Source organism: Harpegnathos saltator, unplaced genomic scaffold (genome assembly GCF_003227715.2).
Source record: "Harpegnathos saltator strain DR-91 unplaced genomic scaffold, Hsal_v8.6 scaffold14, whole genome shotgun sequence".
Taxonomy (NCBI): domain Eukaryota; kingdom Metazoa; phylum Arthropoda; class Insecta; order Hymenoptera; family Formicidae; genus Harpegnathos; species Harpegnathos saltator.
Window position 1 is genome coordinate 489,346 of NW_020229917.1, and position 26,893 is coordinate 516,238.

The 26,893-nt window shown below is 35.5% G+C and overlaps 1 protein-coding gene across 1 annotated transcript in view; it reads left to right on the top strand.

Moving 5' to 3' along the window:
* DppIII (dipeptidyl peptidase 3) overlaps positions 1-26,893 on the top strand; it is a 171,283-nt gene that overhangs the window by 137,394 nt on the left and 6,996 nt on the right. The window contains exons 2-3 of the mRNA XM_025308152.1: positions 9,857-10,156; positions 10,245-12,000. Coding sequence (XP_025163937.1) covers positions 9,881-10,156; positions 10,245-12,000 — 2,032 coding nt within the window. The 5' untranslated portion in view covers positions 9,857-9,880. The remainder of the gene's footprint in view (positions 1-9,856; positions 10,157-10,244; positions 12,001-26,893) is intronic.

The window sequence follows — 26,893 nt, forward strand, 5'->3', positions numbered from 1 at the left end:
TGGGGCATTTAACTGTTTCGCGAGATTTTGTAAAAAGATTTCTCTTGATTTTTTTACACTTAATTTTCTTGTATATAATCCATGCATTTATAACAGCAAAATACAAAATATTATAAAAAGTATAAACTGGCCGGCGAGATGCTATATATGCATATTCATTTGTACATATGTATATACATATACAGGGTGTCCTATTTTAAGTGTCCACCCCAAATATTTCTCTCATTTTTTATTTTAGAGAAAAATGGTTCAGACACGTTTTGTATGGTTTCAAGGAGGCCATAAGATGGTACAATTGATTTGACCTTGAAGAGTCATTTGAAGGTCACGTGAAGGTTACCTCAATTTTTTTAGATGGCATCCCCTATTTTTTATTACATATTCTTGTAGCTGACCTCGAGAGCTTCCCAAACACTATAACTAAATGTTTTTTGGTGGAGTACTTTTCGAGTTATAAAGCTCCAAATTTACAAAATTTTGATAAAAATACAAAATATTTCGTAAAACATTCACTTTCCGATAGTCTTATCTTACATGATCCAACCAGTCAAGGCAAGATCCGAGCATGATCCAACCAGTCAAGGCAAGATCCGAGCATGATCGAGCCAGTCAAGACGAGATCCTGTATTGCCTGATAATCAATGAACTGTAACAATTGTGAAAGTGCAATTGTCAATTCTTTTAATGAAACAAATATCAAGAGGCTTGTTTCAAATTTCTTTCTTGGGCACCTGTCGGTATTTTGGCGAAGTCTCAGACAGACGCATATTATCCATTTACTTTTTTTTGATAAGACAGGAATTTTTGGTTTTTTGGCGCTTTTTTTCTTTATAATTATGGCTGCTTATTCACCAAATGAAATTGTGGACATGATTCGCATTTTGGGTGAGGCCAGGAATAATTACTCGGCAGCAGAAAGGCTTTATGCTGAAAGATTTCCAAACAGACGCCATCCTGATAGGAAAGTAATAAAAAAGACTTTGCGACAGAGCTGAACAGGGTTTTCTTAGAAGAAACCGGCGAAAATTGGGCCCTGATGAAGTCACATCATTGACTGTATAGGTGCCGTTGCTTTGAATCCTCAAATCTCTACGAGACAAATTGAGAGGCAATACGATATATCTAAATCAACAGCCAATCGTGTGCTCAAGCTTGACAAGTTTCACCCATATCACATTCATCTAACTCAGCAATTGGAAGAAAGGGACTACCAACCCCGTGTACGTTTTTGTAACTGGGCTCGAGATCAAATCCAACAAAATCCCCGGTTCATTGCTGATACGCTTTTTTCTGATGAAGCCACGTTTTGTAATAGAGGAGGCGTTAATAGACATAACTGCCATTATTGTTCAGATGCTAATCTACATTGGCAGAGAAGCCAAGAGTTCCAACGGCAGTGGTCTGTTGTAACCGCGTCCTAATTATTCCACCTTACGCTGCAGTTAGTTAGTAAGCACGCCTTACACAATTCGGTCAGAGTGCTGACACCATAAAGTTGTAATACATAAACTTGCAACTTTGCTGACTGAGATCACGAAAGTAGGTTATTGTGTCAATCATACCAAAGGCACCAGGATATATAAGACTGGAGCCGAAAAAGAAGAGCAGATAGATAGAAGATCGAACCGAGAACTGAGCGTCTTGTTAGTTACGTATAAATCCGGGTCCGTCAGTCCACGCTAGTACGTAAGCACAAGTGTACGGAGGAACAAATAAACACCACCTTCTTTTGTACGACCGACTACTTCTATCTCGCATGGACCAGCGAAGCTCGGGATTCCAATCCCTAAGACCACGAACGAACCCGAAACCTAACCGGTCTTAGTGCATCAGGCGCGAAGGCCACAACAGGTCCATTAACGTTTGGGCAGACATCCTGGGAGATGTTATTGTTGGTCCATATTTTTTTGAAGAAAATCTCAATGCGGCAATCTATCTAAGATTTCTTCAAGATGACCTGCCCAACCTCTTGAGACATATCGACAATGATTTACTCAGACGAATGTGGTTCCAACAAGATGGAGCACCGGCTCATAGATCTCGAGCTGTTACACAATATTTAAACAATAGATTCCCGAATAGATGGATTGGTATGGGCAGCCGAGTTCATGAATGGCCTCCAAGATCACCCGACTTGACATCCCTAGATTTTTATTTCTGGGGCTACATTAGAAATATAGTTTATTCGCAAAAGCCTACAACCGTTGAAAATATGAAAAACCGGATCAGACAGGCTTCCAGAAATATTAATGTGTTCTTGAAAAAGTTAGGGACGACTTTCACCATAGACTAGAGCTATGCATACAAGTAAATGGCCAAGTTTTTGAACACTTTAAGTAATTGTACACAAAAGATCTTGCCTTGACTGGCTGGATCATGCTCGGATCTTGCCTTGACTGGCTGGATCATGTCATGCTCGGATCTTGCCTTGACTGGCTGGATCATGCTCGGATCTTGCTTTGATTGGCTGGATCATGCTCGGATCTTGCCTTGACTGGTTGGATCATGTAAGATAAGACTATCGGAAAGTGAATGTTTTACGAAATATTTTGTATTTTTATCAAAATTTTGTAAATTTGGAGCTTTATAACTCGAAAAGTACTTCACCAAGAAACATTTGATTATAGTGTTTTGGGAAGCTCTCGAGGTCGGCTACAAGAATATGTAATAAAAAATAGGGGATGCTATCTAAAAAAATTGAGGTAACCTTCACGTGTCCTTCAAATGACTCTTCAAAGTCAAATCAATGCTACCATTTTATGGCCCCCTCGAAACCATACGAAATACGTCTGAACAATTTTTCTCTAAAATCAAAAATAAGAGAGATATTTGGGGTGGACACTTAAAATGGGACGCCCTGTATAATTGTTTTTCAACAGATAGATAAATAATTGTTTTTAGATGTAGATATTTGTAGATAAATATAATTATTTTTCAAACAGATAGATACACATAAAAATATTTATTTATCTATTTAAAGTCATAGAACCTGTAAATAAACCTATAAAACATGAGAATGTAATATCAGATATAAGAGAGCCAAATTGGCTCCAATAGTCCTTCTAAGTAGACAATTAAATAAAAATTCAATCACTTTATATAATTGAATATCTTTTTTACCAAAATTAAGAACATGAAAAATGATGAAAAGTTACATAAGATTATCACATGGAGTCAAAGCTGAAAAAAGTTATAGCAGTTTGAATTTTACCAGGAGCCAAATTGGCTGCCTCGGTCTTTCTAGTGTTAAATAGACGCCGTTTTGGCAACATAGAAGAGTCGGAGAGGGCTGAACAAGACAAATGATTTACTTCTCAATGTGAATACTCGTAGCAAAGACAATCAGCTGATTGCATGAGGTGGATCAATACACAAGATCCTTTCCTTGTTTTGAACGGCAAGATGCATTAATGCACCAGCTATGCTCTATAGTTATGTATTAAACATCCATCTCACATAACTTTTGCATTGCACATAAGATCACTTTCCTTGACGGTGCCTTGCAGGCACGGGAAATCGTTTCGCATAGATGCCAGCTGTTATACGTGCATTTTCGCCCACTAGCCCGTAGGTAATAATTATATCGGTGTATTTCTCTAGACTAAATTTTATTTTTTGTCGCGGAGGAGCACGACGCATATTAAACAATTCTACACGATTGAAGACGTGTCCGTCGCATTATTATTATAGATGACGATCATGAACAAAAGATGATCACTGTATCTTGCGACCTGTATACAGGGTGTCCCGGGAGGAAAGGTCAATATTTCGTGGGGGTATAGAATGAAATAATATAAGGCAAAAATGTTATATAAACATGGTATCGTTTATTATTGGTTTCCGAAATACAGCTATGTACCAGTAAACAAAATGTTAGCAGAATGCGCGCAGATTGACGCCAATTTCGATCAGATCTCCACATCAAAACCATAACCATCTGTGTCCTCATTAGGCTCGTGTTTTGTCGACAGGACCTGTGTGACAGGCCGTGCGAGCAGATTGTCGGCAGAAATCGCGCAGGTCCTGCTGCCAAACTACGCGTAGTCTGCGCGCTGAGTTTGCTCGGTTTCTGCCGCCAATCTGCCGTCAAATTACTGCAAGTCTCGCGCGGTTTTTGCTACAAATCTGCCGTCAAATATCCGACAGCAGGATCTGGCGCATATTTGACCGCAAATTGGCTGTATAATTTGATATAACAGATACTGCATTAAATTTGTTGCCTATTTGCCATCAAACTATGATAGCAGGCTTTGTTCGAAATCTGCTCGCGCAGGTTTGGCTATCTGGGGTTAAATTACATTTCGGAATTGTCTAATATGTGTTGAAATTTACTGCAATTACATTGTAATACATCTATCATAACAAATTTTCGAATATTTCGCCCCATACTTCGATACATTTGTCACATCTTATGAGAACGTGGCGGGTTGCGCGCTGGAAGGCATCTTCACGGCCGCTAATTTGGTCAACAGCGACTATTACGGCTATTACACATGCAATAAATTCATCTCGTGTATTCACTTTAGTTTTATACACCTCGCACTTTAACCAACCCCACAAGCAGAAATCCAAGGAAGTTAGGTCGGGTGATCTTGGTGGCCACTGCACTGTTCCACCATGGCCGATCCAGCGATGTGGAAACACTTCATTTAAGTGTTCTCTCACAAGATGTGTGTTATGAGGAGGTGTTCCATCGTGCTGAAAATATATTGTTCTTCGTATAGCTAGGGAAATATCTTCTAGTTATTGTGGAAGCGTATTTTGTAAAAATTCGAGGTAACTCTGCCCTGTCATACGATTTTGTAAAATAACGGGACCAATCAGCATTCCATCAATCATGCCATATCATACGTTGACGGAGAAACGAACTTGGAAATTCTGTACAACAATGGCGTTAGGGTTATCTTGCGACCAACGATGGGTGTTACGCGTATTATTTATGCCATTACGCATAAATGTTGCCTCGTCAGTAAAAAGTATGACGGGAATCAATTCACGATAATTCTGTAGTCATTGGCAAAACTGTAGACGTGTGGCTCCATCTCCTTCATGGAGATTTTGTACTCGTTGCGGATGAAATGGGTACAGATGTTGGTCATGCAGTATCCGCCAGACATGTGTCCGAGGAACACCAGTACGTGCAAAGGCCTTTCTTGTACTAGTCGTAGGACTCCTTTGTACCATTTGAAGTACATTTTCTTCTTCCTCAACATTTCTCTCAACTCTGCGTTTAGATGTGATGTGAGCACTGGGAAGTGTACCATTTTCACGTAAGCTGTTAAACACGTTTGAGAATACTCTTCGGCCTGGAATGCGGCGTATCGGAAAACGGCGATGATATTCTTCAACGGCTGCAGGAGCACTGCCATCACAATACCCATAAACATAAACCATATCTACGTACTCTACATTAGAAAACACGTGTGGCATGTTTGCAGTGTGTCATAAACAGCAGGACAGATCACCAGGTGTGTTTCGCTAATCTTTATAACTGATACACAGCCTGCAGGGCTCCATTACGGCGAAGAATGAAATCCCAATGACGCGACAACGTTAAATTCCAACGTGTAATTTAACATATCTGTATCTCGGAAACCAGTAATAAACGACACCATGTTTATATAACATTTTTGCCTTATATTACCTCATTCTATACCTCCACGAAGTATTGACCTTTCCTCCCGGGACCATGAAAGAAGGAGGGCGTACTAGGTAGCGACAGGACGCCGTGTGTTCGGGACCTGCATCTTATTTTCGTTCCGAAGAGAAAAATATCGAGAGCGCGGTAGTCGCTAGATCGGGACACACTGTATATCCGCATGTATTCAGAAATAAGTTTATTTGTCTTGTCTATTGTCATTAGATTTTTGTCTAATCCTGCCTACCGTTCCCCGTGTGCTCATTAGGTCAAACGTTTTATTAAAAATTTAATAATTATTGCCATTTTTGCAAAATGGTACATGACTTTTCTTCTCAGTTTGATTTGATTAATCTTCACAATTTTTCGTTTCTAAAACATCACGGACATCCTTTACATGTGCATATATGTGTGTGCGTGTGCGCGTGTGTGTGCGTGAGCGTGTGTATGTGTGTGTGTCTTTTTAATTTTAATACATCATATGATATTATCATTATATCATATATTACACAAATGCTTTTTTTGTGATAATCGACAGCGATGTGAAATTCATACTACAAAATTATATTGCGTAGGTTTAGGATAACTTAAAACAAAAAATTTTCGTTTAGAACAAAAAAGGAAAAGTATGTTTACTCTTAAGGATACTGTTGAAAAATCGAGCTTTTTCGAGTTTTGTGAAAATCGATGGTGATGGAAGATTCATATTGTAATACTATGTTACTTGAACCTAGACTTGGATGTTACTTGGACCTAGAACAACTCAGAACAAAAAATTGTCAGTTAGAACGAGAAAGATAGAGTATTTTTGCTTTGGACTTGGGGGTTAACTTTACACAACAATGTTTTTTTATTTTCTTGTTTCCTGGTTCGATTTACGAAATTATCGTTTTGGAACGATGTTTATAATAACCAGAACAATTTATAGCGATAGTAAAATGTTCGATTTTTTTAAAAAAGAAGTACTAAAAATATGGTTTTTTCGTTTTGCTGGGAAACTGTTTGAAATAAAATAATATCGCTTTAGAACAATGTGGAACAAGATTAGAACATTTTGGAACAACTTTTAAAAATTTAATTTTATAATATAATTTTCGGAAATATAATTTTCAAAAATATAATATAATTTATATAAATAATATAATTTTTGAAAAATAGGGTGCTTTACTTACTCGTTGTTCTTCCCCTCATCGCGCATCAGCAACAATTGCTAAATCAGTTGGGCTGCGCTGCTAGTCCAAGCGGCTGTAATGCTTGTCCAATTGGTACGAGTTCATTCACTAGTTTTTATAATTAATAACTCGATAATTATTGAGAATACCGCAAAACGGAATTTTTATGTTTTTCTTAATCAGTCCTATGTTTCCATTGGCTACGGCTACATAAGTTACCAAACATTTTGTACTAGGTGCGCAACTAAGTTTCCGGGTTTTCTTGATCAATGAAAAAAATGGAAAATTTCAGGAGAAATACAAAAAATGGTTTATTCAAAGTATCGTCCCTCGCTAGCTACACATTTTTGCCATCTCTCTGGCAAAACATGAATACCGCGACGATAAAACGACGCGTCTTTGGACCGAAACCATTCATCCAACCAATTTTGCACCTTTTCGAAATTGGCCAAGTGTTGCCCAGTTCAGCCATGCGCCATCGACCAAAACAAGTGATAATCGGAAGGGGTCAGGTACGGCGGGTGCGATAGTAGATCCCATTTCAGCGTTTTGATGGTGTCCTGGACAATAGAAGTGCGATGGTACGGAGCGTTGTCGTGCTGCAACATCACTCGTTCGTATCTCGTGTTCCATTCTGGCCGTTTTTCGAGCAATGCATGGTTCAGATTGATCAGTTGTTGTCGGTAGCGATGCCCATTGACTGTTTCGCCCGGTTTCAGCAGCTCATAGTACACGATTCCTTTCTGGTCCCACCAAACACAGAGCATTGTCTTCTTTCCGAAGCGATTTGGCCGTGACGTCAATGTTGATGCTTCGCCAGGTGAAAGCTACGGTTTTTTGCGTTTGGGATTCTCGAAATAAATCCACTTCTCATCGTTAGTAACAATTCGATGCAGGAAACTCTTTCTTTCATGCCGCAAAAGCAAAATTTCGGAAGTGGTTCTTCGATTTTCCATCTGTCTCTCAGTCAACTTATACGGCACTCATTTTCCTTCCTTTTGAATTTTTCCCATGGCATGTAAACGTTTGGAAATACCTTGGCGAGTCATGTTTAATGCCTCCACAAGTTGATCTTATGTTTGCGTATCATCTTCATCCAATAACGCTTGCAGATCGGCGTTCTCAATTGTTTTTGATCTTCCGGAGCGCTCCTTGTCCTCAATGTCGAAATCGCCACTTCTGAAGCGTTTAAACCAATCATCACAGGTAGTTTTCGATGGTGCATGTTCGTCGTAGGCCTCCTCAAGCAAACGACGTGTTTCAGCTGCACTTTTTTTCAAGTTAAGGCAGAAAAGCAAAGCTTCCCGCAAATGCTATTTATTTGGCACAAAACTCAACATCTTCGTTGTTAGAAAAAATATTTTTGCGTTGCGATATGTATTGGTATTACGACTGGTTATTGTTAACAGATGTCCAAGCTATAAAAAAAAAACAACTTCAGACATGTGTGTCGACTGCATATGTCATTAGGGCCATCCATATGTGAAACCCGGAAACTTAGTTGCGTACCTAGTATACGAGGGTGGTCCGATAAATACTTAGCCTACAAAAGAAAAACGAAAATTTTGGAAAAGTGGCGATTTATTTCTCAACATAGTCTCCTTTTAGCTCGATACACTTGACCCAGCGATGCTCCAACTTCTTTAACCCGTCTGAAAAATACGTTTTCTCGAGGTCTGCAAAGTAGGCCTCCGTGGCGGCGATGACCTCCTCATTCGACTCAAATTTCTGCCCGGCGAGTGACTTTTTCAAGTATGGAAACAAAAAGAAGTCGCACGGGGCCAAATCTGGAGAATACGGTGGATGGGGCAGCAGTTCGTAGCCCAATTCGACCAATTTGACCGTGGCGAGGGCGGAGGTGTGAGCCGGTGCGTTGTCATGGTGGAAGAGCACTTTTTTCTTCGCCAAATGGGGCCGTTTTTTCTGCAATTCGGCGTCGAATCGGCCCAATAATTCGGCATAATACAGCCCTGTGACCGTTTTGCCCTTCTCCAGGTAGTCGATGTAGATCACATCTTGTGAATCCCAGAAAACGGTGGCCATCACCTTTCCGGCCGATAGGACAGTTCGCCTTCTTCGGAGCACGTTCGCCGGGTGAAGTCCACTGTTTCGACTGTTCCTTGGTCTCTGGTGTGTACCAGTGGATCCATGTTTCGTCGACGGTCACGAAACGACGCAGAAACTCCTTCGGATTGCGCTTAAACAGCGTCAAACACTGCTCTGAAGTGGTCTCACGGTTGCGCTTGTTGTCCGGAGTGAGCAAACGGGGCACCCATCGCGCCGACAGCTTTCTCATGCCCAAAATTTCATGCAGGATATGACCCACGCGGTCTTTTGAGATGCCTACTGTCTCAGCTATCTCGCGCACCTTCAATCGGCGGTCTGCCAATACGAGGTCGTGGATTTTTCTCATGTTATCCTCTGTGGTAGCCGTTTTCGGGGCACCTGGGCGTGGCTCATCAAAAACCGACGTGCGACCACGTTGAAACTCGTTAAACCAATTTTTGACGGTCGCCATCGAAGGAGAAGAGTCACCGTATACAGCATCCAAGCGCTCTTTGGTTTCGCTGCGCGATTTCCCTTCCAAAAACAAGAATCACCGACCGATATTACTCTTTTTCCATTTTTCTAAAATCCGCGGACACGCCCGCTTCCACACGCGGTCAAAACAAAACTACGAGTCCGATTCGGCTGAAATTTCGACAGTAGCCGTCTACGAGAATGTACTACACGATAGTAAATTTCTCTTGCGATAGTGGCGCCATCGGGCGGTGAGGCTAAGTACTTATCGGACCGCCCTCGTATATAATTGCGCGTGTGCGCATTATTGCTCATCCACTCATCCACACACACATAATTTTTCAGGAAATATGGAATAATAATAACATTATATGAATTTTATTATGATTTCTCACTCAACAATATAAATGTTATATAAAATATATTACATTTATATTGTCAAATGGAAAATTATGACATTGACGCAATGTTATTGTTAATTGATAGTTATTGAGTTATATTTAAGTTGTAATTTCTTTATTTTTAGTATAAAGTGGATGTACACTCAACAATGAACGTTGATACTACATTATATACATTACCCAACAGTCAACCTGTTGTTGCATTACAATGCGAAGATGTGTTTAAAACTTTAACACGAAAGGAGAAGCTATACGCCCATTATTTAAGTCAAGCTGCATGGAGTGGAGGATTGATAGTATTAATACAGACGTCACCAGAATCACCATTAATATTTGCATTGTTATACAAAATTTATCTTGTAGAACCTATTGACAAATTGAAAGATGCTGCAATACATGCTAATGTTACTGAAGATGAGTTCACTGTAAGAAGATTTCTATTTTTTAACATCTCTTATTTTTTATATATTATTGAACGTTTTTATTAAAAATTGAATGTCTTTTCTTTTTCAGGCTTTCTTAGTATATAGTAGTGGAGTATTTGCAAATGCAGGAAATTACAAAGCTATGGGTGACACTAAAATTATTCCAAACCTTTCAAAAAATACATTTGAAGTAATAGTAAAAACTTCAAAAGCTTATAAGGATAATCCTACGGAAATACAAAATATATGGAATAGCATATCAAACATTCTTTATTCGTTAGATGGAAAACTGAAATCATTAGGATTGGGTGATAAAGGAGTTACAACTTATTTCTCTGCTAATTGTAATAAGAAGGATGCAGATAAAGTCAATGCATTTATGCAGCATAAAGGATTAGAATCTTATAACACCAGATGTTTCAAAACAACTGTTTATGATCATGAAAAGAATAATAACATCGATATATATGAAATACGACTGGCATCCGCAGAAACGTCAAATAATCCTAACATTACTCTATTCGACGAAATATATGAGAATTCTAGATTTAAGATCACTAGAGGTGATTACGATAAACTTATGACAATCGTGGTTGAAAATCTAAAAAAGGCCAAGGAATACGCGTCTAACCAAGTTGAGAAAGATATGTTGGAGAAATATATCAATCATTTTAAAACAGGATGTTTAGACGATCATAAGGATGGTTCTCGTCTTTGGATAAAAGATAAAGGACCAACTATCGAAACTTATATTGGTTTTATTGAGACGTATAGAGATCCGGCAGGTCAGAGAGGAGAATTCGAAGGTTTTGTAGCAATGGTGAACAAAAAAATGTCTGCAAAATTTGCTATACTGGTCAACAAAGCTGAAGAATTGATTCCCAAGCTTCCATGGAATAGCGATTTTGAAAAAGATTCGTACCTTAGACCAGATTTTACCTCTTTGGATGTTTTAATGTTTGCTGGTTCTTGTATTCCATCGGGAATAAATATTCCAAATTATGACGAAATTAGACAGAATGAGGGTTTTAAAAACGTATCTCTAGGAAATGTTATACCTGCACATATGAAAGATTCAATACCGTTTCTTTCCGAAAATGATCAGACTTTGATGCATAAATACAGAATAGACAGTTTTGAAGTACAAGTTGGTTTACATGAACTTCTCGGTCATGGTACTGGTAAATATTTTAGGCAAATGGGACCAGACACCTTCAATTTTGATCGCAATAAAGTGATAAATCCTTTAAATGGAAGTAGGATAGATAAATTTTTCCAGAAAGGAGAAACTTACGATTCAAAATTTGGCGCTATGGGATCCTCGTATGAAGAATGCAGGGCTGAAGCAGTCGGTCTTTATTTAAGCTTGGAGAAAGACGTATTAAAAATATTTGGTCATCAAGAATCAACAGCAGACGATATAATATACGTGAACTGGTTATCTCTATTATGGAGTGGTTTTGCGAAAGCTCTTGAAATGTACCAGCCTGCTACAAAAACATGGTCGCAAGCTCATGCTCAAGCGCGTTACGTTCTACTTAGTGTATGCCTGGAGGCTAGTGAAAATTTTGTCAACATTATTGAAACTGAAGAAGGAACGAATCTTCAAATGACTATTGACCGAACAAAAATTTCTACGGTCGGTAAAACAGCTATCGGTAACTTCCTCGTGAAATTACAGGTTTATAAGAGTATGGGAGATGTCGAGTCAGCCAAGGATATGTATGATAGATATAGTGAAGTACCCGAAAACGGGGTACATCCATGGGGCCGTTGGAGAGATATAATCTTGTTACATAAAGAACCAAGAAAAATATTTGTTCAACCTAATACGTTTATTGATGGTTTGTATAAATATTTGAATTTTTTACAAGTTCAAAAAATTTTAAGGAGGTTATTCAGAATTGATTTTTAATTGACAAATATATGAATAATTTAACTTAATAATTATCCATTTTAGTAGAATAATTTATGTTTTATGCAAAATAACTAACGGTTGTTACTAGTTCTTTTTTTTATAAGGCAACAATAAAATACATATATTAAATTATTTTATACAAAGCGACACCGAAAAAAATAGTTAAACTTCAGTACCGTATTCTACACTTCTTAAAAATGAAAAAATGTTATATAAACATAGGTCTGGAAACTCTTCCTTTACGAGATATAAACACTTTTTTTCTATGATAGAATATTATAGGAATGTTTGAAACTTAATTAATACGCTTCGCATCTAATACGTTGACAACATATAAACATTTTTGTCAACGTATTAGGTCTATGCATAATTCTATAGCAAAATACCGATAGATGTCATTCGCAGTTGTTTTTTCGCTTGCACATTTGTCAAGCATATGGAGTGTCGTACATTAAGTGAAAGCTGAAATTTGTGCTAACATTTTAAGAAAGTATTCATCGAGATCCGTGACATATACGAAATTTAATTATATTTTAAACATGGGAGGAGAAAACGTGTATTTTCGATGCATTTCGCTTTTTTATTCTGAAAAGGCAAAAACGCGTCGCATAAAAAGATAAGTGCTGTATGGAGAGAATGCCGTAAGCGAATGTGTATATCGGAAGTGGTTTACGAAATTTCGTTGCGGAGATTTTGATCTCGAAAATGCTTCTCGCTCTGGTTGGCCAATCACCACTGATGTCGACCAAATCGAGTCAGTGAAGTTGGTACCCCATTTTTCGAAAATTATATTTTTGAAAGTTGTTCTAGATTCTAGATTGTTCTAATCTTGTTTCACATTCTAAAACGATATTATTTTATTTCATCTGATTTGGCAGTAAAATGAAAAAAAAATCTTTTTTTGGCAAGTACTCCTTTTTTTCAAAAATCAAACATTTCATAATCGCTATAAATTGTCCTAGTTGTTCCAAACATTGTTTTAAAACAACAATTCCGCAAGTCAAACTAAAAACACAGAAAAAAAGTTTTCGCGAGGTTGGTTCCCGAACTAAAAGTAAACATGCTCTTCCTTTCTTGTTCTGATCGAAAGCTTTTTGTTCTGAATTGTGCTAGGCCTAAGTAACATAGTTTGGCAATATGAATCTCCCATCGCTATCGATTTTCGCAAAACTCGAAGAAGACTCAATGTTTTAACGATACAAAAGTAAACATAATCTTCTTTTCAGGGTATGTTCTTTCCGGATAGATATCGTGTCGTAATTCAGCTTTGTGTCGACGTTTTGTAAACATTGCAGCTTGCATCATCAGGACTAGGAGCTCCGATATTGAGTCTTCCTGGTTTGTAGTTGTCCTTATATACTCTTCCATTCTTTTAAGTAAGGGTTGGGTGAAATGGGGAACGAGGTTGGGGAAATGTTTCAACCAAGCATATTAATTGGCCAGTTGGTCAATTAAAAATCGGGAGGACAGTGTGCCAAAGGATTCATCTTCTCCTTATCTTGGTTAACATTGTTAGGATGTTTCAGAATTTCCAATCTGTCTCGATTTTTCTGGCATAATAATTTTGTGAGAGGGTCAGAATGGTTGTTTTGTCATATTACACGGTGTATTGTCTCCATCTAGTGTTCAGCCAAGGCAGATTGAGAAAAGTGAACGTACTTAGTACATCACATTCTTTGATCCGTGTACTCGTTGATCATATTCGTTGATGCTCTTCTCGGCTTCTCCTATATATTTTTCTATTGTCAGATCTCACAATTACTCCTTAACCCGAAAGACCAGAAACTAGACACACTAGGTGTGTATAAGATCTCTTGTTCCTGCGGAAAAATATATATAAGAGAAACCGGGAAGAAGATTAGTATACGGATCAAAGAACACCAGCGATGTGCCAAGTACATTCACTTTTCTCAAACTGCCTTGGCTGAACACTGGATGGAGACTGGGTACACCGTATGACAAAACAACTATTCTGGTTCCCTCAGAAAACTACTATGCCAGAAAACATCGAGAAGGATTCGAAATTCTGAAACATCGTAACAATGTTAATCGAGATAAGGATTTTCAGGTGAATCTTGATCATTTGGCATGCTGTCCTCCCGGTTTTTAATTGACCAGCTGGCCAATTAATATGATTAGTCGAAACATTTCCCTCTCCCCGTTCCCCATTTCACTCAACTTCCACTTACAAGGAGATGACAAGACGATGTAAATCGATAATTGAATGAGTTATATTACATTCGAATGGAGGGGTTGAGTATATAAAAAGCCTAAAAGGGTTTGGGTGCATAGGCCTTCGTTTGCGAAAAATTTGCAATTAAAAAATAGCTACATGTTAAGTGTAGTAACTTGGAATCAATAAGCGCGAAGGGCAGATAGCTGTGGAAGCTAAGGCGTGCGCTAGTAATCTGTCGTCTACGTCCGAGGAATATTCAAGTCCTCGCAGTGCCAACTTTTTTTTTATACAATATTATGTATTATTATATTTTATAATATTTCTATAATATTTTTAATATTTTTATTCTTTATATAGGATAAAATAGGAATAGGAAATAAGGAATAGGATAAAAATATAATGCACACATATATAATAATATCTTATTATATTATTATATAAAAAATAACAGGAATAAACGTTTCAATTATTTATTATAAAATTAAATTTGGCTAACCAGAACCTCATTTTATAACATATAAACGTACCAAGTATGTAAATATGAAACCGGAATTTTTGTATAGAAAATACACGTTTATCGTATGAAAATGATAAAAAATATTTTATTCGAAGCATCGCTAGCTATACATTTTTCCCACCTGTCTGACAATTTGTGGATGCCACGCCAAAAAACCTGTTGCTCTTTTGAGACAAACCAGTCATCGAGCCATTTTCGTAAGAAGTGAAGCGCTGCTCAGCAAGTGCGTGTCCCACCGATGCAAATAAGTAGTAATCGGACGGAGCCAAGTCTGGTGAGTAAGCCGCATGCGAAAGCATTTCCCAACTAAATGCCTTAATCGTTTCCTTGACCAGCTTTGCTGTGTGTGATGATACATTATTATGAAGCAAAATCACTTTGTGTTGCATTTTTTGATATTCTGGTCGTTTTTCACGCAAAGCTTGATTCAAATCGATCATTTGTTGTCGGTAGCGTTCAGTATGAACGGTTTTGCCAGGTTCTAGCAGCTCATAATAACACATCGATCAATAAGTCCCGGGACTAACCAACAGATGGCTCCTCTAATAACAAATCCATACCATTCTCAGTTAGTACCAACTTTTAGAAGTTACGTGTCAAACTTTCATGACATTCCGACATTGTGTCATTAAGTTACAGTGGTTTTAGTGACGCTACTTTTGCTATTTTCAAAACAATGGAAAAAGCCGAATTTCGTGTGTTAATAAAACATTGCTTTTTAATGGAAAAAAATACCGTTCAAACTCAGCGATGGCTTGAAAAGCGTTATCCGGGCTCTGCTCTGTCGAAAACAACCATTTGTTGGTGGTATGCTAATTTCAAACGCGGTCGTACAGACACAAATGATGCTGAACGCTCTGGTCGTCCAAATGAGGCTGTTACACCAGAAAATATAAGAAAAAACCCTCAAAATCGTGATGGAAAATCGCAGAGTAAAGTTGCGTGAGATAGCTGACATCCTGAAGATATCATTTGGTAGTGTTTATACTATTTTGCATGAACATTTGGTCATGAAAAAGCTTTTTTCGAAATGGATGCCGCGTTTGCTCAGAATGGAACAGAAACAACAACGCATCGATGATTCAGAGCGCTGTTTGGCACTGTTTACGCGAAATACACAGGAGTTTTTGCGTTGGTATGTGACAATGGATGAAACTTGGATCCACCACTATACTCTGGAATCAAATCGGCAGTAGTTAGCTGAATGGAGAGCAGCCGGTGAAAGTTGTCCGAAGCGATCAAAAACTCAACAGTCGGCCGGGAAGGTTATGGCCTCCGTATTTTGGGATGCGCATAGTAAATATATGAAATGTATCTGTATATATTACGCTTGCTCATGATTTGCATCGCATAAAGTGGTTGCTTTCCAGCACTTTAAATAGCTCATATAACTGTAACGTCTACGACACTTGATATTCATCTATTATTAGAACTATGACAAAATCGAAAGTAAACAGGATGGAAAGAAGATATGACAATAATACGACAGCACAACACTTTCACGATTGTAGATGTGTATGTGTATATGTGGTGCGTGTGCGTGAAAATAATTACGTTATCAGTATCATATTAGATATAATTATGCAATCACGTGTGATTTCATGAATGCGGCGTTTTCCACGTGTCATAGATTCGATGGAAACGCCGCGTTAATAAACATGATTAATTTTACAATTCATGTATCACTTCCGTCGTAGTACTTACGTCAACCACCACAAAAATAGATACACAAACTTATCATACATAAAATCTAACTTTCATAGAGCGTATATGTATATCTTTTTATAAAGACAAAGCATAGAAATATTGTTGTGTATAAATCTATGATTGTTATTAATAACGTTATTATATATTGAAATGTTTTATGATTACATATTCTCCGTATCGGTATTAATCGTCTATTATTCGAAAGAAATTCGAAGAGGACGTGTTGCGTATATTATCGAGTGAGGTAGGCGCTGTGCGTGTTACGGGTATACACGGACATTTCCATCTATTTTTCGAAAAGTCTGTATCTCGGAAAGTAACATTATTATATATGGTTGGATTCGGAATTCAATGTTCTTTAATTTTTGTTCTTACAAAATTTTTGAAATTTGTGAAAATAATGAGCAGAGGGGGAAGCGGGGAGGGTAAATTTGATATTTTGAAAAATTTGAATTCACAGGTGCAAAGAGCATCAAATACTGTAAAACTCTTATATTTACTATGTTTTCATATCTCTCATATTTTAAAAAGTATTTGATAAAAACGAAAAAATCCGTTTTTTTCAAGAGGTGATTTCAACCCCTAAACCTCGAGATAAGCACATATAAAAAAATACGTGTCTAATATTTTTGATCCTCTACAACATATCCAGTGCCTATTCAAATCGGTGAGGGGCGCCCCCGACCGTCCCCTTGTTAGTCGAATCAATTGTTTTGTTGGGTGGCAGCAGCTCATAATAGACAATTCCTTTCTAACCCTACCAGGTACAGAGCATGACCTTCTTCGGGTGTAATCCAGCCTTTGCGACCGTCTGAGCGGCCTCTCCACGTTTCGACCATGATCTTTCTCGATTGACTTTGTTGTAGACAATCCACTTTTTATCGCCAGTGACCATCCGCTTTAAAAATGGGTCGTTTTGATGGCGTTTGAACAGCAAATTGAAATTCGGTCCATTAAATTCTTTCCGCTCAGTTCGTGCGGCATCCAAACGTCAAGCTTATTTATTAAGCATCTCAAACTTCCGTAAATGTCTCGATACAGTTAACCCTCTATGGGCCGAATTTTTGTTTTAAATATAAAAAAATTTATGGAACGGAAAATCAACAATTATAAACCTATATATGCAGATAAAAAGAAAATTTCCAGTTTAAACAATTTTATTATTACAATATTACAATATTAATACAATAAATTCACTTTGTGACTTTCAGGTAACAACGGCTTACAATGTTCACACTTCTGTGTATAAAAATTTAAGCGTGAAATTCTACGAAGCAGTTTGCACTTGGCGTTAAACATAAATGTACGTTGCATTTGGAACATTTTATTTTCGGAACTCCTTTACACCCATAAGCTTCGGGGATATTAGGGCTATCTCCTTTCCAAGGGCGATGGCAACTATTATTATTCATCTGGGATATTGATTGCCAGACAATTTTTTGTGGTCCTGAATTTTCCTCATCCGACTATCGATGATTCCGTACTAAATTCTTCGTCGCTGTCAATAATATTTATTCGTCGTCGGGGAAATACTACTGGATCTTCATCGGAGTCTAATAACGAATCTTTTGATCTATTACCGCTAATGTGTTTAATTCTAATTCTTTTTTTATTTTTATCTGATTTTGTATTCATATTTTGGGTATATGATATATAAATCTGAAAACAGGAGAAAGCATAAGCTTTATCCTAAATATAGCGAAATCTGCCATAATAGCCCACTGTAACCTCAAAGTTACAAAAGTGTATCATATAAAAATAGTAGATAGTAACAAAATGATAATTGAAATGCAAACAAAGAAGTTGTTATTGATATACAAACCAAGAGCTATTATGTACACTTTTTTTGTTCGATAAACACCGACAGAGGCACAAATAATATCAATTGGAACAAATGATTTCGTTTGCTTCTACTGCAGACAACTCGCACGGCATTTTTTGTTATCTCAGGTTGATGGCACTGCCAACCGTCATCAATATTGATATTGGTTGTCTCAGAGACATTATAGAATTAAGACATATACGCCATCTCATGAAAAAAATTAAAATTATTTTGTAAAATATCGATATATTAGCATGTGACCTGAAAGTTACACGGGCCCATAGAGGGTTAATTGGTCAATGTTGAGGTTATGTCCGATCTCTGCAGTCGTCAAATGCCGGACGATGAAAGCCTTGATTTGATCGACATTAGTATGATCGACATTTGATCGATATTGACTGGCCGACCAGAGCGAAGAGCATCTTGGAGATCAAAATCTCCACAACGAAATTTCGCAAGCCACTTCCGACACACATTTTCGCTTATGGCATTCTCTCCGTACACGGCGCATATCTTTTTGTGAGTTTGCGACGCGTTTTTGCCTTTTCGGAAATAAAAAAACGAAGTGGATTGAAAATACACGTTTTTTCCTTCCATGTTTAAAATATAATTAAACTTTATATACGTCACGGATCTCGATAAATACTTTCTTAAAATGTCGGCACAAATTTCAGCTTTCACTTAATGTACGACACTTCATATGTTTGACACATGTGCGAGCAGGAAAACAACTACGAACGACAACCGTCGGAATTTCGCTACGGAATTATGCATAAACCTAATACAATATTTTACATTGAAATAGAATTTTCTATATGTCTTTGTCAATATACCAAGTTTTCCAAAAGTAACGGACCTCCCTCCTCCATCTCAGAATCTATGCATTATAGGGAAAAATGACCCTAATAAAAGTTTTAGGGTTCATAAAGTTCTATTTTTTTGTGACTTCAAGTTTGATTTTGACCTCTATTTTTAAGGTCATTTGAAGGTCAACTTGCGTTTTTTAAATAGGAATCCTTATTTTTTTATTACACTGTTTTTTTTACTAATTAATTTGAACAACTTTTGTCTAAAACATTTTTTTATTTGCCTAATATTTTTTGAGATATTTGAGGAAAACTTGATAACTATTTTAATATTTAACTTACGATATCTCGCTAACTATTTGTCGGAAGAGAAAGTGGTACTAGACTTTCTTGCTTTATTTCTCAAGAATATATTGTCTCAAGAATATTGTTACAATAGTGCCTTAATTTTTGTTAATTTGATGATTTTGAAATTTCCAAAAGTCAATAAGTTAACAAAAGTCAGGGCGCTATTATCAAAATATATTCTTGAAAGTAAATAATAGAGTAAAAAAGTCTTGTAGCAGTTTTTCTTCCGACAAATAGTTAGCGAAATATTGTAAGTTCAATATTGCAAAAGTTATCAAGTCTTCCTCAAATATCTAAACATAAATTAGGCAAATAAAATGTCTTAGACAAAAGTTGTTCAATTTAATTGCTAGAAAAAAGTGTAATAAAAAGTAGATTCTCATTTAAAAAGCGCAAGTTGACTTTCAAATGACCTTCAAGATCGAGGTCGAAGTAAAATTTAAGGTTGCAGGAAAACAGAACTTTATGAACTCTAAAACTTTTGTTCGGGTCATTTTTCCCTATAATATATAGATTCCGAGATGGGGAGGTCCGTTACTTTTGGTAAACTTAGTATATGTACAGGGTGTCCCATTTTAACTTTCACATTAAAAAATCTCGAAATCTTCGAGGTCGACGAAAAAATTTTCAGACAAAAGTTGTATAATTTTAAGGGGGACGTAAAACAACTATACTATTTTGCTTACAGATGGCGCCACTTTCGAGATATTCACTGATCATTACTTTTCTGAACTCTCAGAGAATACATAGGGTAAATTTGACCCTTACCTTGAGTTTGATCGTAAATATCTTGAAAGCATTTTGAAAATTGGCGGGCCTGAGGCCCTCTAGCTGTTTGGGGTACTAACTATACGTTAAGATGCTCCCTTTGTACAGCGCAACATGCAGTAGGCGTTGAGCATTATTCGAAGTCGGTGCAGTGTCATTCTGACCCTATTGTGTACTAAGCGTCGGTTTGCTCCGAATAAACATTTTTAATTTCTACCTTCGTCACTTAACAAAATAAATACTTTTTTTGAAAGGTACACTAAAGGACTATTTCTTTAAATACAAGTATATCTTGGGAATATGAAGATAAATTTCCTGCCAAAAATATTGAAAATTGAAAAAGATATTCTTTTTTACTAAATTTTGAATTTTGCAGAAAACAATTTTTATTGTTAATTTTTTAAATATGTAAATGATTCGAACGACACTTTTTTTTTATATCAATTGATTCTACGATGTTTGAAGTGTATCTGAGAATTTTTTCAAGCTGATCGGATGCGTGTATGTGAAATGGTAGACAATCAAAACGTACGCAGGGTCAAATTGACTCAGAGTGTTCTTGATCGAAAAGAAAGGTGTATTCTCCGAGGGTTAAATGGATACCCCAATTTTACATTACATCTTTTTTACCAATTAATTTAAACAACTTTTTGTTTAAATTAATTGGTCTGAAAAATTATTTTATTTGCCTATTTTTTCAGATATTTAAGGAAGACTTGATAACTTTTTCAATATTGAACTCACGAATCTCATTAACTATTTGTCGGAAGAAAAAGTGGTACTAGACTTTTTGCTCTACTTACAAGGGACATTCGGCAACGCGGAAATTCAAAAAAATCTGAAACTCTGCATAATTGTAGAGCAGATATACCTAATAACAAAACAATTTTTCGTTGGTGCCCAAAAACGGTTTTAAGGGTGGAAACAACCCCTTGAACAAAGTTGATTTTTGTCTTTCTAAGTGAATATTATCGAAACTATTAAAGATATGAAAAAATGTTTTAGACAAAAGTTTTATGGTTTTAAAAGTACTTTATTATGCTATATTTAGATTTTTTAAAAATGTAAAATTGTGTATAAAATACCCCCCCTCCTTCTCTTTTTTCAAATTGTTAAAATCAATTGTCCAACCAAAATAAAGCTTATTTTATGACAAATTCAACCATATATAATAACATTATGTTTGGAAAAGGCAATATTGAAAAAAAAATTAAAAATGCTCTTATATATATGCTACGCGTATCAAACTTATGGGTTCGCTGCTTGACGATGGCATTTCTTTCTCCCTCATAATTACTGACTGTAAAAGGTAAGGAAGGAATAAAAACAGGTAATCTAAGAAAAGAATAAAGTTGATGTTAAGAAGTAAGTTGAAGAAGAACAGCATGATAAGGAGGACGCAGAGAGAGTGTATATAACCCTAATATAGATAATCTTTTAAATTCAATTGTAAAGAACAAATAAGGAAATGAATGATATGAAGAAAAAAGGAGAACACACACGGATTTAATAATGAAAAATATAATTTATAAATTTATTCAGTGTACATTTGTGTGTATGTGTTTTGCTTCATTCAGTATATAGGTTTTATTAATTAAGTAGTCGATATAGATATTCGAGTGAAAGATATCTTATATTTTGGTATGGATTATAATATATACAAATTTTATAGGAATTGAGGACAGTAAAATATTATTTATTCTATATAATTATTACAATAATGATATTGCTCAAAGAAATGTTCAAAACAAAAATATTGCTTGCACCATGCACAACGTATAAAAGCCATTTTACCACAAATGCTACATTTTGGTATACGTTTTTCTTCTTTAAAATAACAATAATCGATTGGATTATGAAATTTTTCAGGCCGTGTTGATAAATAACCACTTTTATACCAGCTATATCTAAATAAATTTCGAAATCTTGGAGAAGACAGTTGATTGTGTGTTAAAGATTGCAATTTTATTATGTTATTACGTAAATGTAAATTTATGTCATAATTATTTATAACACTATCAGAAAAGCTTCGAACAAAATTTTTCCAGATTCTGAAACCAAAAACATCTAATGGCTGTATAAAAGCAGTTGTTTTTTTTGGTATTGTTAGAATATTTACATGTTTGTCTTTTGGTACAAGTTCTTCCAATTGGTTCGGGCAATGTCCTGTCCATGAATCAAGCAGTAGTATACTTTTCTCTCCAGTGTTTGGTAGATACACTTCTTGGAACCAATTTTTGAAATGTTCAGTTGTCAATTTCCCTGATTTTGAAGCCGCAATGTAAATATTCACTGGTCTAAAAAGAGTTTGTTCTACTTGTGGTCCAAAAACACCAGTAGATTCTTTTAATATTATATACAAAGGCGAAAGGAGATGTCCATCCGCAGATATAATAGGCATAATGGTGTAGCTATGAGTCATAGCAGATAAAGATTGGATAGTAGCTCCAACTGTCTTCACTCCTACATTAGCTAATGTTCTTCCTGCATGTATTTCTAAATTAAAGCCACTTTCGTCCGCATTATAAGTTGATTCAGCACCGATTACATTAATATGTGGCTTTACTGTATTTACAAATTCCTCAGCGTTTTGACGTATAGTTAGATCAGTTAAATGAGAAGACCGCGTTTTAAATGCAGTTATTTTACGTGATGTAATACGATGTGCCTTTTTAAAATTCCATATCCACCAATTTCCTGCTTTAAATGAAGAAAAATCCACTTGTTCCTTTGCTTCTAGTGCCCATTTTCGCAGATTTATATCATGAATAATAAGTCCTCTATTAACAGCTTCTTGGAATTTTATAAGAACATATTCAGCAATAACTACAAGTTTGTCTGTATTTGAACCCCCACGCATTACATGTTCTTGCCATCTGTGCAATTGTTGAATAGATTTTACCTAGAAGAAAACAAATCTCAATATTAAACAATTCGAATTCAAAAATAAAAGAAGTTATATACGAATTAAATGTTCACGAAACATCAAATTGTAAAACTTAAAATAAAAAGCAACGCGACTCTAACTATATAATTTACAGCTTTGGTCATAAGTATAAAGCATCTCTAACTCATTGTATTTTCCTAGAAATCAATGCATATACTCATAGTAAATATATAATCTCTTTACAATAAATATTATATTAATATTTTATAATATAATTTGTATATTATATTTATGTATATTATATTTATATTATAATTTATATTATATTAATATTATATTATATTACAATAAATATTGTAAAATAAATATTATTTTCCACATATTCTTATATTATATTTTTTTATTATATTATTTTTCCATATACTCGTATACTATATTATGTTCTCCATATATTCATATAGTATGTTTTTGTTACACAATTTAAATAAATTTTTTGGGATGCTTTATACTTATAGTCAAAGTATGTACAATGCTGTACATACAAGCTGTATGTACAATGACCGACAATGATGCGTTCCGCGAGAGGGGAAATAGAGTTCTCTCTGTCGCGGAACGAATCACTGCCGGTCACTGTACACCGTAAAAGCCTCAAGTATTTTACTATATATTATTCTTCTTATTTTTTAATTAAACTTTACTTTTCTAAAACGATGTTGTACAGAAGTAAGAGATAAATGTCCTTTCTTTCCACTCTTCCAAAATTCGATTGCCTTTTTCTTATAATTTAAGTTTACATTTCCACCTTCATCATCCACAGTGCAAACTTCATTTCCATAATTATCTTCTTCAGCATCAATATCGTACAAATCACAATCTACAAATTGTACGTCATGCGGTTCTGATGGATCGTCAAAATCAAGTCCCCACTTATGTTCGATCGTAATATCGTGATGTATAGCACTCTTTATTAAATCAGTAATTGTATCATGGAGTTCCACCTCTTGATGATTAACAGGAGTTATTGCAATATTTGTGAAATGAAATGTCGCAATTAACAAATTAATAACATTAGCTGGATTTATTACTGACATTATGATATAAATCTTAAGGATATTTTAATTAAACATTTCTCACAGCAATAATAATATACGTACTGCTTCAATAACTGCTTCAATAACACTGAAATGTATTCCAAAATGGACAGCTTTTATATGCAAATGAATGAAGATAACATATGTCAATATAATGAACCTTGATTGCACTGTACTTGATAAAGAGTGCTATTTTGGTCGCACAGTCATAAAACTTGTGACAAGTGTTTTGCATGTTGCCATGATGTACACACACGTGCGCACGTACAAAAACATACATACACACACACACATATTTATTTATATTTACGCGTGTCGTTTAAATTAATGAAAAAGGTAGCCGCAATGTTGGCAAAATAAACGTCTATTACGTGAAATTTTATAATTTATAACATTTTTAAATATTAGTGACTGTATCCTTATCATGCTATTTTTCTCCTACTTACTTCTTAACATCAACTTTATTGCTTTTTTAGATTTTCTATTTTCTTCCTTCCTTATCTTTTACAGTTTGCAATTATGAGGAAGATTTGAGGAAGAAAGAAATGCCATCGTCAAGTAGCGAATCCTTAAGTTTGGTACGCGTAGCATACATATAAGAGCATGTTTAATTTTTTTTTCAATATTGCCTTTTCCAAACATAATGTTATTATATATGGTTGAATTTGTCATAAAATAAGCTTTATTTTGGTTGGACAATTGATTTTAACAATTTGAAAAAAGAGAAGGAGGGGAGATATTTTATACACAATTTTACATTTTTAAAAAATCTAAATATAGCATAATAAAGTACTTTTAAAACCATAAAACTTTTGTCTAAAACATTTTTTCATATCTTTAATAGTTTCGATAATATTCGCTTAGAAAGACAAAAATCAACTTTGTTCAAGGGGTTGTTTCCACTCTTAAAACCGTTTTTGGGCACCAACGAAAAATTGTTTTGTTATTAGGTACATCTGCTCTACAATTATGCAGAGTTTCAGATTTTTTTGAATTTCCGCGTTGCCGAATGTCCCTTGTTAGTCTCAAGAATATATTTTTATAACAGCGTCCTGAGTTTTGTTAATTTGATGATTTTGAAATTTCCAAAAGTCGGTAAGTTAATAAAAGTCAGGGCGCTATAATAACAATGTATTCTTGAAACCAAGTAGAACAAAAAGATTTAGTACTACTTTTTTTCCGACAAATAGTTAATGAGATATCGTGAGTTAAATATTGAAAAGTTATCAAGTCTTCCTTAAATATCTCAAAAAATATTAGGTAAATAAAAAAATTTCCAAGCAAAAGTTGTTTAAATTAGTTGTAAAAAATGTGTAATAAAAAATTGGGATATCGATTTAAGAAAAGTAATGATCAGTGAATATTTCAAAAGTGGCACCATCTGTAAGCAAAACAGTATAGTTGTTTTATGTCTCCTTTGAAATTATATAACTTTTGTCTGAAACATCTTTTCGTCAACTTCGAAGATTTCGAAATTTTTAATGCATATTTAAAAATGGAACACCCTGTATGCAAGGTATACCATTTTAATGTCCCATCCCAAATAACTCTTCGGTATTGAAGTTTCAAGGAAAATTATTTAAATAAAAGTTGTAGGGATTTAAACGAGCTATCGTATGATGACCTTAACTTTGACCTTGACTTCTATTCTTAAGATCATTTGAAGGTCAACTTGCGTTTTTAAATAGGAATCCTTATTTTTATTACATTGTTTTTTTCTACTAGTTAATTTGAACAACTTTTGTCTAAAACATTTTTATTTGTCTAATATTTTTTGAGATATTTGAGGAAAACTTGATAACTTTTTCAATATTTAACTTACGATATTTCACTAATTATTTGTCGGAAGTAAAAGTGGTACTGGACTTTCTTGCTTTATTTAGTCTCAAGAATATATTGTTACAATAGCGCCCTGATTTTTGTTAATTTGATGATTTTGAAATTTCTAAAAATCAGTAAGTTAAATATTAAAAAGGTTATCAAGTTTTCCTCAAATATCTAAAAAAATATTAGACAAATAAAAAAATGTTTTAGACAAAAGTTGTTCAAATTAATTGGTAGTAAAAAACAGTGTAATAAAAAATAAGGATTCCTATTTAAAAACGCAAGTTGACCTTCAAATGACCTTGAAAATAGAGGTCAAAGTCAAAATTAAGGTCATTGTAAGGTAGTTCACTTAAATCCCTACAATTTTTATTTAAATCATTTTCCTTGAAACTTCAATACTGAAGAGTTATTTGGGGTGGTACATTGAAATGGGGCCTGTATATACCGAGTGTTTCACACCACCCGGGTCACCCGATTTTTTCGTTCACGCGACATTTTAGAGAAAAATATTTCAGACAAAAGTTGTAGGGCTTCAAAGGATCTATTTGCTGACGCTATGAGTTTGACCTTGGGATAACCTTTTTTTTTTTTGATAACCTAGGAGAAACCCCTTATGGGTACCTTAGCCCTTAGGGGAGGACCGGGGTTATGTGGGACTCGCACCCACTAAAACTCATCAGTGAGGCCATGTGTGCGAAGGACGAGGAACTAGTCCCCCATTCCCTCCCATCCATTGCGGCCTGCGGCCTAAGGGCTGACACCGAGGCATCACGCGCCGCAAGGGAATCAATGAAGGGAGGTGAACCAGGAGAGGAAGGGAAAGCCTTCTCTACCTCGCAAGGCAAAAGCATGGCTCAATCACCGTTCCCG